Source organism: Agelaius phoeniceus, unplaced genomic scaffold (assembly GCF_051311805.1).
Source record: "Agelaius phoeniceus isolate bAgePho1 unplaced genomic scaffold, bAgePho1.hap1 Scaffold_341, whole genome shotgun sequence".
NCBI lineage: Eukaryota > Metazoa > Chordata > Aves > Passeriformes > Icteridae > Agelaius > Agelaius phoeniceus.
The window spans coordinates 34,558-49,292 of NW_027509949.1; the positions used below are offsets into that span (position 1 = coordinate 34,558).

The window sequence follows — 14,735 nt, forward strand, 5'->3', positions numbered from 1 at the left end:
CTCGCCAGCCGCGTTCCTGTCCAGCCCCAGCTCTGCTTCCATCCCAGTCGCTCTCCGTCCTCATCCTGCTGTGCTCCTGTCCCTGTCCCTGTTCCCATCCCTGTCCCTGTCCCTGTCCCCGTCCCTGTCCCTGTCCCCATCCCTGTCCCTGTCCCTGTCCCCATCCCTGTCCCTGTCCCCATTCCCACACCATGTCCCCATTCCTGTCCTCGCTGCCACGCCATGTCCCCACCCTGTCCTTGTCCCCATGTCCACGCCGTGTCCCCATCCCTGTTCCCGTTCCCACACCGTGTCCCCATCCCCGTTGTCACACTGTGTCCCTGTCCCCATCCCTGTCCCCGCTGTCACACCGTGTCCCTATTCCTGTCCCTGTCCCCATGCCACGTCCCCGTCCTGTCCCTGTCCCCGCTGTCACGCCATGTCTCTGTCCCCATGCCATGTCCCCGCTGTCACGCCATGTCCCCATCCCTGTCCCTGTCCCCATTCCCACGCTGATGTCCCCGTCCTGTCCCTGTCCCTGCTGTCACGCCGTGTCCCTATCCCTGTCCCTGCTGTCACGCCGTGTCCCCGTCCCTGTCCCCGCTGTCACGCCGTGTCCCTGTCCCCATCCCTGTCCCTGCTGTCACGCCATGTCCCTGTCCCTGTCCCCATCCCTGTCCCTGTCCCCGCTGTCACGCCGTGTCCCTGTCCCCATTCCCACGCTGGTGTCCCTGTCCCCATCCCTGTCCCTGTCCCTGTCCCCACTGTCACGCTGTGTCCCTGTCCCTGTCCCCATGCCGTGTCCCTATCCCTGTCCCTGTCCCCATGCCGTGTCCCCGTCCCTGTCCCCACTGTCACGCCGTGTCCCCGCAGAGCCTGGAGCCACTGGACCCCAGTGAAAAAGCCAACAAGGTCCTGGCCCGGATCTTCAAGGAGTCGGAGCTGAAGCGCCTCAAGGTGCTGGGCTCGGGCGTCTTCGGCACCGTGCACAAGGTGGGGCCTGGGGAGGGGCTGAGGTGCCGGCCCATCAATCCCACCCCACTGATCCCATTGATCCCATTGATCCCACCCCAGTGATCCCATTGATCCCATCAATCCCACCCCAGTGATCCCATTGATCCCATCAATCCCACCCCAGTGATCCCATTGATCCATCTCATCAATGCCATCCCATCCCATTGATCCCATCAATCCCATTGATCCCATTCCATTGATCCATCCCATTGATCCCATCCCATTGATCTCATCCCATTCCATTGATCCCATCCTATTGATCCATCCCATTGATGTCATCCCATTCCATTGATCTCATCCCATTGATCCCAACCCATTGATCCCATCCCATCTCAAATCCCATTCCATAAATCCCATCGATCCCATCAATCTCATCCCACCAATCCCATCAATCCCATCAATCCCATCCCATTGATCCCATCCCATCCCATCTCAAATCCCATCCCACCCCATAACTCCCATAAATCCCATCTCATTAATCCCATTGATCCCATCCTATCCCATCCCATAAATCCCATCCCAAATCCCATAAATCTCACCAATCCCACCAATCCCACCCCAAATCCCACCAATCCCATAAATCCCATCCCAAATCCCACCAATCCCACCAACCCCACCAATCCCATCCTAAATCCCACCAATCCCATAAATCCCATCCCAAATCCCACCAATCCCACCAATCCCATCCCAAATCCCACCAATCCCACCGACCCCGCAGGGGATCTGGATCCCGGACGGGGATTCCATCAAGATCCCGGTGAGCATCAAGGTGATCCAGGACTGGAGCGGGCAGCAATCCTTCCACGCCGTCACCGACGTGAGTGTGGGGGCTCTGGGGGGCCCGGGGGTGCTCTGGGGGGTCCTCTCTGAGGCCAGGGCAATTTGGGGACACTCAGGGGGTGCTCCGGGTGTCCCCCTGAAGCCGGGGATGCTCTGGGGGTGCTTTGGGGACACTCCAGGGGTGCTCTTGATGTCCCTCTGGATCTGGGGCACCCCGGGCACGCTCTGGGTTTCTCCCTGGATCTGGGGACACTCGGGGACACTTTGGGGGTGCTCTGGGGGTTCTCTGAGTGTCCTCCTGAATCTGGGGAGGTTTGGGGGTGCTCTGGGGATGCTCTGGAGGTGCTCCAGGTGTCCCCCTGGATCTGGGGAGGTTTGGGGGTGCTCCAGGGGTGTTCTGGGGGTGCTCTGGGGGTGCTCTGGGTGTGCTCTGGGTGTCCCCCTGGCTCTGGGGAGGTTTGGGGACACTCTGGGGATGCTCCAAGGACACTCTGGGGACACTTTGGGGACACTCTGGGGAATGCTCTGGGGGTGCTCTGAGTGTCCCCCTGAAGCCGAGGATGCTCTGGGGGTGCTTTAGGGGTGCTCTGGGTGCCCCCTGGCTCTGGGGAGGTTTGGGGGTGCTCTGAGTGTCCCCCTGAAGCCGAGCATGCTCTGGGGGTTCTTTAGGGGTGCTCTGGGTGTCCCCCCTGGATCTGGGGAGGTTTGGGGATGCTCCAGGGGTGTTCTGGGTGTGCTCTGGGAATGCTCTGGGAATGACCCAGGGATGCTCTGGGTGTCCCCTGGCTCTGGGGAGGTTTGGGGATGCTCTGGGGAGGTTTGGGGGCGCTCTGGGGATGTTCCAGGGATGCTCTGGGTGTGCTCTGGGTGCCCCCTGGCTCTGGGGAGGTTTGGGGATGCTCTGGGTGTGCTCTGGGTGTCCCCCTGAAGCCGAGGATGCTCTGGGGGTGCTTTAGGGGTGCTCTGGGTGCCCCCCTGACTCTGGGGAGGTTTGGGGGCGCTCTGGGGATGTTCTGGGTGTGCTCTGGGGAGGTTTGGGGGCGCTCTGGGGATGCTCCAGGGATGCTCTGGGTGTCCACATGGATCTAGAGAAGTTTGGGGGTGCTTTAGGGGTGCTCTGGGTGCCCCCTGGCTCTGGGGAGGTTTGGGGGTGCTCTGGGGATGCTCCAGGCATGCTCTGGGTGTCCCTCCGGATCTGGGGAGGTTTGGGGATGCTCTGGGGATGTTCCAGGGATGTTCCAGGGATGTTCTGGGTGTGCTCTGGGTGTCCCCCTGGCTCTGGGGATGCTCTGGGTGTGCTCTGGGTGCCCCCTGGCTCTGGGGAGGTTTGGGGGCACTCTGGGGATGCTCTGGGTGTCCCCCTGGCTCTGGGGAGGTTTGGGGGCACTCTGGGGATGCTCTGGGTGTCCCCCTCGCTCTGGGGAGGTTTGGGGGCGCTCTGGGGAGGTTTGGGGGCGCTCTGGGGATGCTCCAGGCATGCTCTGGGTGTCCCCCTGGCCCTGGGGAGGTTTGGGGGCGCTCTGGGGATGCTCTGGGTGTGCTCTGGGGATGCTCTGGGTGTGCTCTGGGTGTCCCCCTGGCTCTGGGGAGGTTTGGGGGCGCTCTGGGGATGCTCCAGGCATGCTCTGGGTGTCCCCCCGGCTGTGGGGGTGCTGACCCTGTCCCCCCCAGCACATGCTGGCCATCGGCAGCCTGGATCACTCGTACATCGTGCGGCTGCTGGGGATCTGCCCGGGCCCGCAGCTGCAGCTGGTGACGCAGCTGCTGCCGCTGGGCTCGCTGCTCGACTACGTGCGCAAGAACCGCGGCGCCATCAGCCCCCAGCTGCTGCTCAACTGGTGCGTGCAGGTGGCCAAGGTCAGTGCCCGCGGGGCCACAGCCCTGCTGAGACCCCAAAACTGAGAGGGTGAGGGTTTGGGGTGGTTCCTGCACGTTCCTTCCATCCTAAATATTGAGGGTGAAGGGTTTGGGGTGGTTCCTGCCCGTTCCTTCCGTCCGAAAAACTGAGAGGGTGAAGGGTTTGGGGTGGTTCCTGTGTGTTCCTTCCATCCTAAATATTGAGGGTGAAGGGTTTGGGGTGGTTCCTGTGTGTTCCTTCCGTCCTAAATATTGAGGGTGAAGGGTTTGGGGTGGTTCCTGTGTGTTCTTTCCGTCCTAAAAACTGAGAAGATGAAGGGTTTGGGGTGGTTCCTGTGTGTTCCTTCCATCCTAAATATTGAGGGTGAAGGGTTTGGGGTGGTTCCTGCCCATTCCTTCTGTCTGAAAAACTGAGAGGGTGAAGGGTTTGGGGTGGTTCCTGTGTGTTCCTTTGGTCTTAAAAACTGAGAGGGTGAAGGGTTTGGGGTGGTTCCTGCCCATTCCTTCCATCCTAAATAATGAGGGTGAAGGGTTTGGGGTGGTTCCTGTGTGTTCCTTACGTCCTAAAAACTGAGAGGGTGAAGGGTTTGGGGGGTTCCTGCCTGTTCTTTCCATCCTAAATATTGAGGGTGAAAGGTTTGGGGTGGTTCCTGTGTGTTCCTTCTGTCCTAAATATTGAGGGTGAAGGGTTTGGGGTGGTTCCTACCCGTTCCTTTATATAAAAAAATAAGTATCGAGCATTTAATACAGCATTATCACCAATAACATGTACACATTCTATAAATTACAACAGAAATAGATGTCAAGTATTTTTTTTTTTTTAAATAAGACAAAAATTTCCTGTTGGCACCTCTCCCTCTCCTGTGTCTTAGGGGATGTACTACCTGGAGGGGCACTGCATGGTGCACAGGAACCTGGCTGTTATATTATGTATAATCCAATATATAACCAATATAATACACATATAATAAATATATTAATTAATTAATTAATTAAATATTAAAAATGAAACATTCTCCCCTACTTTTAGGGCATGTACTACCTGGAGGAGCACCGCATGGTGCACAGGAACCTGCCTGTTATATTATATATTTTACATTATGCTATATATAACCGATACTATACACATATAATAAATACAATAAATAAACAAATAAATAGATATTAAAAATTAAATTTTCCCCCCATTTTCAGGGCATGTACTACCTGGAGGAGCACCGCATGGTGCACAGGAACCTGCCTGTTATATTATGTATAATCCGATATATAACCAATATAATACACATATAATAAATACAATAAATACAATAAATAAATAACAAATATATTAAAAAATAAACTTTTCCACCTGTGTTCAGGGCATGTACTACCTGGAGGAGCACCGCATGGTGCACAGGAACCTGCCTGTTATATTATGTATAATCCAATATATAACCAATATAATACACATATAATAAATATATTAATCAATTAATTAAATAAATAATATTAAAAATTAAACTTTCCCCCCGTTTTCAGGGCATGTACTACCTGGAAGAGCACCGCATGGTGCACAGGAACCTGGCTGTTATATTATGTCTAATCCGATATATAACCAATATAATACACATATAATAAATATATTAATTAATTAATTAAATAAATATTAAAATTTAAACTTTCCCCCCGTTTTCAGGGCATGTACTACCTGGAGGAGCACCGCATGGTGCACAGGAACCTGGCTGTTATATTATATATTTTACATTATGCTATATATAACCGATATTATACACATATATTAAATATATTAATTAATTAATTATAAATAAATATTAAAAATTAAACTTTCCCCCCATTTTCAGGGCATGTACTACCTGGAGGAGCACCGCATGGTGCACAGGAACCTGGCTGTTATATTATGTATAATCCGATATATAACCAATATAATACACATATAATAAATACAATAAATACAATAAATAAATAACAAATATATTAAAAAATAAACTTTTCCACCTGTGTTTAGGGCATGTACTACCTGGAGGAGCACCGCATGGTGCACAGGAACCTGGCTGTTATATTATGTCTAATCCAATATATAACCAATATAATACACATATAATAAATATATTAATTAATTAATTAAATAGATATTAAAAATTAAACTTTCCCCCCATTTTCAGGGCATGTACTACCTGGAGGAGCACCGCATGGTGCACAGGAACCTGGCTGTTATATTATGTATAATCCGATATATAACCAATATAATACACATATAATAAATACAATAAATAAATAACAAATATATTAAAAAATAAACTTTTCCACCTGTGTTTAGGGCATGTACTACCTGGAGGAGCACCGCATGGTGCACAGGAACCTGCCTGTTATATTATATATTTTACATTATGCTATATATAACCGATACTATACGCATATAATAAATACAATAAATAAACAAATAAATAGATATTAAAAATTAAATTTTCCCCCCGTTTTCAGGGCATGTACTACCTGGAGGAGCACCGCATGGTGCACAGGAACCTGGCTGTTATATTATATATAATCCAATATATAACCAATATAATACACATATAATAAATACAATAAATAAATAACAAATATATTAAAAAATAAACTTTTCCACCTGTGTTTAGGGCATGTACTACCTGGAGGAGCACCGCATGGTGCACAGGAACCTGGCTGCCCGGAACGTGCTGCTCAAGTCGCCCAGCCAGGCGCAGGTGGCCGATTTCGGCATCGCCGACCTGCTCTACCCCGACGACAAGAAATACTTCTACAACGAGCTCAAGGTGGGGCTGGGGGCTGCCACCGCCGAGGGCCACCGGTGGGACCCCCAATGGCACCGGTGGGACCCCCAAATGGCACCGGTGGGACCCCCAAATGGCGCCGGTGGGACCCCCAAATGGCATTGGTGGGACCCCCAAATGGCACCCATGTCACCCCAAATGGCACCGGTGGGACCCCCAAATGGCATTGGTGGGACCCCCAAATGGCACCGGTGGGACCCCCAAATGGCACCCATGTCACCCCAAATGGCATTGGTGGGACCTCAAATGGCACCCAAATGGCACCCAAATGTCACCCCAAATGGCACCGGTGGGACACCCCAAATGGCATTGGTGGGACCCCCAAATGGCACCCATGTCACCCCAAATGGCACCGGTGGGACCCCCAAATGGCATTGGTGGGACCCCCAAATGGCACCAGTGGGACCCCCAAATGGCACCCATGTCACCCACAAGGGCGTTGGTGTCACCCCCAAGGGGCATCGGTGCGACCCCCAATGGCATTGGTGGGACCTCAAATGGCACCCAAATGGCACCCATGTCACCCTGAGATGGCATTGGTGGGACCTCAGATGGCACCCGTGTCACCCTGAAATGGCGTCGGTGTCACCAGCTCTGGGACACCCCAAATGGCATTGGTGTCACCCCAAATGGCACCGGTGGGACCCCCAAATGGCACCCATGTCACCCCAAATGGCATTGGTGGGACCCCCAAATGGCACCCAAATGGCACCGATGTCACCCTGAAATGGCGTCGGTGTCACCCGCTCTGGGACACCCCAAATGGCATCGGTGTGACCCCAAATGGCATTGGTGGGACCTCAAATGGCACCCAAATGGCACCGATGTCACCCTGAAATGGCGTCGGTGTCACCCGCTCTGGGACACCCCAAATGGCATTGGCGCCACACCCAAATGGCACCCATGTCACCCCAAATGACATCGGTGGGACCCCCAAATGGCGCCCATGTCACCCCAAATGGCATTGATGGGACCCCCAAATGGCACCCAATGGCACCCATGTCACCCTGAAATGGCGTCAGTGTCACCCCCAATAGCACCCATGTCACCCCAAATGCCATCGATGTCACCCACGCCACACCCATGGGATCCCCCAAATGGCATCGGTGTCACTCCACTCTGGGGCACCCAAAATGCCATCCTGTCACCCCAAATGGCATTGGTGCCATCCATTCTGGGACACCCCAAATGGCACCGGTGGGACCCCCAAATGGCATCGGTGTCACACCCAAAATGGGCATCGGTGTCACACCCAAAAGGGGCATTGGTGTCACACCCGAAAGGGGCATTGGTGTCACACCCAAGGGGCATCGGTCCAAAAGGGGCATTGGTGTCACACCCAAAAGGGGCATTGGTGTCACACCCAAAAGGGGCATTGGTGTCACCCATTCTGCCCCCTGGGCTCGCTCAAATGCCATCTGTGTCACCTGCTCTGTACCTCTGGGACCACCCTGACACCATTGTCCCCATGGTGTCCCCACGGTGTCCCCCCATTGTCCCCACGGTGTCCCCTCCTTCCCTGCAGACGCCCATCAAGTGGATGGCACTGGAGAGCATCCACTTTGGCAAGTACACGCACCAGAGCGACGTCTGGAGCTACGGTGAGCCCGCACCGCTGTCCCCAATGTCCCCAATGTCCCCAATGTCCCCAATGTCCTGTGCTGTCCACCAGTGTCCCCAATGTCCCCCGTGTGCCGTGCCCTGGTGTACCCCCGTGTCTCCTGCTGTCCCCCAGTGTCACTGACGTCCTGTGCTGTCCCTGCTCTCCCCTGCTGTCCCCTCTGTCCCTGATGTCCCTTGGTGTCCCCTGCTGTCCCTCTGCTGTCCATGCTGTCCCTTGCTATCCCCCACTGTCCCCAGTGTCCCCATGGCTCACAGCTGTCCCTGCTGTCCCCAGGGGTGACACTGTGGGAGATGATGACCTTCGGGGCCGAGCCCTGTGCCAGGATCCACCTGGCTGGGCTGTCCCTCTGTCCCCTGCTGTCCCCAGTGTCCCTGTGGCTCATGGGCTGTCCCCGCTGTCCCTCACTGTCCCTGCTGTCCCCAGGGGTGACACTGTGGGAGATGACGACCTTCGGGGCCGAGCCCTGTGATGGGATCCACCTGGCCGGGCTGTCCCCTGCTGTCCCCGGTGTCCCTGTTGTCCCAGCTGTCCCCTGCTGTCCCTCAGTGTCCCCAGTGTCCCCATGGCTCACAGGCTGTCCCCTGCTGTCCCTCACTGTCCCCTGCTGTCCCCAGGGGTGACACTGTGGGAAATGATGACCTTTGGGGCTGAGCCCTGTGATGGGATCCGCCTGGCTGGGCTGTCCTCAGTGTCCCCGGTGTCCCAGCTGTCCCCTGCTGTCCCCTGCTGTCCCTCAGTGTCCCCAGTGTCCCCATGGCTCACAGGCTGTCCCTCACTGTCCCTGCTGTCCCCAGGGGTGACACTGTGGGAGATGATGACATTTGGGGCCAAGCCCTACGCCGGGATCTGCCTGGCCGGGCTGTCCCTCTGTCCCCTGCTGTCCCCGGTGTCCCTGTGGCTCACAGCTGTCCCTCAGTGTCCCCTGCTGTCCCTCACTGTCCCTGCTGTCCCCAGGGGTGACACTGTGGGAGATGATGACCTTCGGGGCCGAGCCCTACGCCGGGATCCGCCTGGCCGAGGTTCCTGACCTGCTGGAGAAGGGCGAGCGGCTCTCGCAGCCCCAGATCTGCACCATCGACGTCTACATGGTCATGGTGAAATGTGAGCGGGGACACCGGGGGACACCGGGGGACACCGGGGTGGCACCAGGGCTGGCACAGGGCTGGCAGGGTCCTGCTGTTGTCCCCAGAGCTGCCACCAGGGTGTAACCACGACTGTCCCCAGGGTATCACCAGGGCTGTCCCCAGGGCTGTCCCCAGAGCTGTCCCCAGAGCTGGCACCAGGCTGGCACCAGAGATGCCACCAGGGCTGGGCAGGGTCCTGCTGCTGTCCCCAGAGTTGTCCCCATCCCTAGGCAGGGTCCTAGCAGTGTCCCCACTCCTGTGACCAGGTCCCTGCCGTGTCCCCATGCCCAGAGCCGTGTCCTGGCCGTGTCCCTGTCCCCAGGCAGGGTCCTCACTGTGACCAGGTCTCTGTCACGTCCCCGTTCCCGTGGCCACGTCCGAGTCCTGTCCCAGGCTGTGTCCTGGCCGTGTCCCCACCCTGTGACCGTGTCCCTGTCCCCCAGGGCTGTGTCCCCAGCCCATGTCCCTGTCCCTGTCCCCCAGGGCCCTGTCCCCATTCCTATGGCCGTGTCCCCACCCTGTGACCGTGTCCCTGTCCCCCAGGGCCGTGTCCCTGTCCCCAGCCCATGTCCCTGTCCCTGTCCCTGTCCCCAGCCCTGTGTCCCTGTCCCCAGCCCTGTGTCCCTGTCCCCAGCCCGTGTCCCTGTCCCTGTCCCCACCCCGTGTCCCTGTCCCCAGCCCATGTCCCTGTCCCCAGCCCTGTGTCCCTGTCCCCAGCCCGTGTCCCTGTCCCTGTCCCCGTCCCTGTCCCCAGCCCTGTGTCCCTGTCCCCAGCCCGTGTCCCTGTCCCTGTCCCCGTCCCTGTCCCCAGCCCGTGTCCCTGTCCCTGTCCCCCAGGGCCGTGTCCCCAGCCCATGTCCCTCTCCCCAGCCCCGTGTCCCTGTCCCCGTCCCCGTCCCTGTCCCCAGCCCATGTCCCTCTCCCCAGCCCCGTGTCCCTGTCCCCATCCCCGACCCTGTCCCCAGCCCCGTGTCCCTGTCCCCACCCGTGTCCCTGTCCCTGTCCCCCAGGCTGGATGATCGATGAGAACATCCGCCCCACTTTCAAGGAGCTGGCCAACGAGTTCACCCGCATGGCCCGGGACCCCCCGCGCTACCTGGTCATCAAGGTGAGCCCCCAAACCCCCCCAGGACCCCCCAGAACTCCCCAGAGCTACCTGGTCATCAAGGTGAGCCCCCCAAACCCCCCCCAGGACCCCCCAGAACCCCCCAGAGCAACCTGGTCATCAAGGTGAGACCCCCAAAACCCCCCAGACCCCAAAACCCCCAACCCCTGATCTGTTCTCCGCCCTCCCCACACCTGGTGACCAAGGTGAGCCCCCAGACCCCCCCAGACGCCCCAGACCCCTCAGACCCCCAACCTTGACCTAGGACCCCCCCTCACCTGGTGACCAATGTGAGCCCCCTCTCCAGACCCCTCAGACCCCCCAGACCCCAAAACCCCCAACCCTGACCCATTCTTCCCCCCACTTCCCATATCTGGTGACCAAGGTGAGCCCCCCAAACTCCCCCCAAAACCCTCCCCAAACTCCCCCCAAAACTCCCCCAAACTCCCCCCAAACGCCCCCCAGACCCCCCGAGACCCCAAAACCCCCAACCCTGACCCACTGTCCCCCATACCTGGTGACCAAGATGAGCCCCCAAACCCCCCAAATCCCCCCAAAACCCCCCAAAACCTCCCCAGACCCCCATCCCTGACCCTTTCCCCCCCATACCTGGTGACCAAGATGAGCCCCCCAAACCCCCCCCAAACGCCCCCAGACCCCCCAAAACCCCCATCCCTGACCCCACTCCCCCATCAGGAGAGCGGGGCCGCGCCCCCCGGCGAGCCCCCCCCCCTGAGCGAGAAGGAGCTGGACGAGGTGGAGACGCTGGAGCTGGAGGAGGAGGAGGAGGAGGAGGAGGAGCTGGACGGGACCTTCGGCCTCGCGCCCGGGCTGGGCCCGCAGCGCCCCCGCGGCAGCTGCGCCCGGGTGAGACCCCCGGGGGAAATGGGGGGGAAAATGGGGGAGAATGGGGGGATTGGGAAAAGGGGAAATGGGGGAAATGGGGGGATTGGGAAAGGGGGAAATGGGGAGAATGGGGGGGAATGGGGGGATTGGGAAAGGGGGAAATGGGGAAATTGGGAAAGGGGGAAATGGGGCAGAATGGAGGGATTGGGAAAAGGGGAAATGGGGAAATTGGGAAAGGGGGAAATGGGGGAGAATGGGGGGATTGGAAAAAGGGGAAATGGGGAAATTGGGAAAGGGGGAAATGGGGGAGAATGGGGGGAGAATGGGAAAGGGGGAAATGGGGGGGAATGGGGGGATTGGGAAAGGGGGAAATGGGGGAAAATTTGGGGATTGGGAAAGGGGGAAAGGGGGAAATGGGGGAGAATGGGGGGAGAATGGGAAAGGGGGAAATGGGGGGGAATGGGGGGATTGGGAAAGGGGGAAATGGGGGAGAATGGGGGGATTGGGAAAAGGGGAAATGGGGGAGAATGGGGGGATTGGAAAAAGGGGAAAATGGGGGAATTGGGAAAGGGGGAAATGGGGGAGAATGGGGGGATTGGGGGATTCAGAGGGTTCGGGGGCATTGGGGGGATTGGGGGGATCGGGGGCATTGAGGGGATTGGGGGAGATCGAGGGGAATGGGGGGGCCTCGGGGATGTCACCGCGGTGTCCCCATGATGTCCTGGTGGTGTCTCCCCCATGTCCCCTTGGTGTCCCCTCAATGTCCCCTCGGTGCCAGTCCCCCGTGTGTCCCCCCCGGGTCCCCTCAGTGTCCCCTCCTGTGTCCCCTCGGTGTCCCTTCGGTGCCAGCCCCGGTGTCCCCATGTCCCCTCGGTGTCCCCCCCGTGTACCCTCGGTGTCCCCATGTCCCCTCGGTGTCCCTCCCGTGTCCCCTCGGTGTCCCCTCGGTGCCAGCCCCGCTGTCCCCCGGTGTCCCCGCAGAGCCCGAGCCTGCTGAGCGCCCCCGCCGGGTACATCCCCATGAACCAGCCCGGCCTGGGCTGTGCCCGACAGGTACCGGGGGCTGGGGGGGCTCTGGGGGCAGATTTGGGGGGGCTCTGGGGGTTTGGGGGCTCGGGGGTTGGGGTCTCGTTGGGGTCTCCCCCTGTTACTATCGTGTACCCACGTTGGGGGGGGGTCCTGGGGCAGATTTGGGGTCCCCGGAGGCAGATTTAGGGTGTCCCCCCTGACCCCCTCTCCCTGTATCCCCAGCCCGGGGGGGTCCCGGGGCAGGTTTGAGATCTCAGGGCGGTTTTGGGGTCCTGACGCAGGTTTGGGGTCCCCGGGGCAGATTTAGGGTGTCCCCCCCGACCTCCTCTCCTCGTATCCCCAGCCCGGGGGGGTCCCAGGGTGGGTTTGGGGTTCCCAGGGTGGGTTTGGGATCTCAGGGCAGGTTTGGGATCTCAGGATGGTTTTGGGGTCCTGGGGCAGGTTTGGGATCTCAGGATGGTTTTGGGGTCCTGGGGCAGGTTTGGGATCTCAGGGCGGTTTTGGGGTGTCCCCCCTGACTCCCCCCCTCCCCGTATCCCCAGCCCGCGGGGTCCCAGGGTGGGTTTGGGATCTCAGGGCAGGTTTGGGGTCCCCGGGGGCAGATTTAGGGTGTCCCCCCTGACTCCCCCCTCTCCCCGTATCCCCAGCCCGCGGGGTCCCAGGGTGGGTTTGGGTTCCCAGGGCGGTTTTGGGGTGTCCCCCCTGACTCCCCCCCTCTCCCCGTATCCCCAGCCCGCGGGGTCGCGCCCGCCGCGCCGCTCCCGGCAGGGCTCGCTGGGCCGGACGGTGTCCGAGTGCTCCGAGGGTCGCGGCACCGCCTCGGAGCTGGAGCTGGGGGGCTCGGGGGGGTCCCTGGGGGGGTCCCTGTGCCGCAGCCTCCGCTCCAGGGGCGGGGACAGCGCGTACCTGTCCCAGCGGGAGAGCCTGCAGCCCCCGCCGGGGCCCGGCTCCGAGGGCAGCGAGGAGGACCCCAACGGATACGTGAGCCCCACCTGCGCCCTGCGAGGTCAGGGGGGGCCCTGGGGGGGTCCCATCCTGCTGGGATGGGGCTGGGGGGTTCGGGGAGGGGGGGGTTGCATCCCTTTAGGTCGGGTTTTAGGGTTCCCCCTGTCCCTGGGGGTATTTGTGGGGGTCCCGTCCTGCTGGGATGGGGCTGGAGGTCTTGGGGAGGGGGGGTCGTACCCCATTGGGTCGGGTTTTAGGGTTCCCTCTGTCCCTGGGGGTATTTGTGGGGGTCTCATCCTGCTGGGATGGGGCTGGGGGCTCCCCTTATGCCTGGGGGTCTTGGGGAGGGGGCGTCACATCCCATTGGGTCGGGTTTTAGGGTTCCCCCTGTCCTTGAGGGTCTTTATGGGGGTCCCATCCTGCTGGGATGGGGCTGGGGGGTTCGGGGACGGGGGGGGTCGCATCCCTTTGGGTCGGGTTTTAGGGTCCCCCCTGTCCCTGGGGGTCTCTGTGGGGGTCCCATCCTGCTGGGATGGGGCTGGGGGGCTTGGGGAGGGGGCGTCACATCCCTTTGGGTCGGGTTTTAGGGTCCCCCCTGTCCTTGAGGGTCTTTATGGGGGTCCCATCCTGCTGGGATGGGGCTGGGGGGCTTGGGGAGGGGGGGGTCGCATCCCTTTGGGTCGGGTTTTAGGGTCCCCCTGTCCTTGGGGGTATTTGTGGGGGTCCCATCCTGCTGGGATGGGGCTGGGGGCTTCCCTTATGCATCGGGGGGGTCTTGGGGAGGGGGGGTCACATCCCTTTGGGTCGGGTTTTAGGGTCCCCCCTGTCCTTCAGGGTCTTTGTGGGGGTCCCAACCTGCTGGGATGGGGCTGGGGGGTTCCTTTATGCATCGTGGGGGTCTTGGGGAGGGCGGGGGGGGGGTCTCGTCCCATTGGGTTGGGTTTTGGGGCTCCCCGCGTCCATGGGGGTCCTTATGGGGGGGGTCTGTCCTGTTGGATCAGGTTTTGGGGCTTTTGTCTGTGGGGGTTTAGAGAGGGAGGGTCCCATCCCTTTGGGGAGGGTCCCATCCCTTTGGGTTGGGTTTTGGGGTTTCCTCTGTCCTTGGGGGTCCCTTTGGGGAGGGTCCCATCCCACTGGGTTGGGTTTTGGGGCTCCCCCCGTTCATGGGGGTCCTTACTGGGGGCTCTGTCCCACTCGAATGGGGCTGGGGGTCTTGGGGAAAGGGCGGGGGGGGTTCCCCAATCCATTGGATCGGGATTTGGAGCTCCCTCCATCTGTGAGGGGCCTTTTGGGAGGGGTCCCATCCCATTGGGTGGGGTTTTGGGGCTCCCCCTGTCCGTGGGGTCCTTTAGGGGAGGGGTCCCATCCCACTGGGTTTGGTTTTGGGGTTTCCTCTGTCCTTGGGGGTCCCTTTGGGGGGTGGTCCCATCCCATTGGGTGGGGTTTTGGGGCTCCCCCTGTCCCTGGGGGTCGTTTTGGGAGGGGTCCCATCCCATTGGGTGGGGTTTTGGGGCTCCCCCTGTCTGTGAGGGTCCTTTTGGGAGGGGTCCCATCCCATTGGGTTGGGTTTTGGGGCTCCCCCTGTCCTTGGGGTCCTTTAGGGGAGGGGTCCCATCCCATTG

At 59.3% G+C, this 14,735-nt stretch overlaps 1 protein-coding gene across 1 annotated transcript in view; it reads left to right on the forward strand.

Moving 5' to 3' along the window:
* Positions 1–14,735, forward strand: part of ERBB3 (erb-b2 receptor tyrosine kinase 3) — a 34,721-nt gene that overhangs the window by 18,352 nt on the left and 1,634 nt on the right. The window contains exons 18-27 of the mRNA XM_077173175.1: positions 853–972; positions 1,712–1,810; positions 3,445–3,630; positions 6,267–6,422; positions 7,966–8,041; positions 9,019–9,165; positions 10,199–10,296; positions 10,990–11,160; positions 12,121–12,192; positions 12,901–13,174. Of these exons, the coding sequence (XP_077029290.1) occupies positions 853–972; positions 1,712–1,810; positions 3,445–3,630; positions 6,267–6,422; positions 7,966–8,041; positions 9,019–9,165; positions 10,199–10,296; positions 10,990–11,160; positions 12,121–12,192; positions 12,901–13,174 (1,399 nt within the window). The remainder of the gene's footprint in view (positions 1–852; positions 973–1,711; positions 1,811–3,444; positions 3,631–6,266; positions 6,423–7,965; positions 8,042–9,018; positions 9,166–10,198; positions 10,297–10,989; positions 11,161–12,120; positions 12,193–12,900; positions 13,175–14,735) is intronic.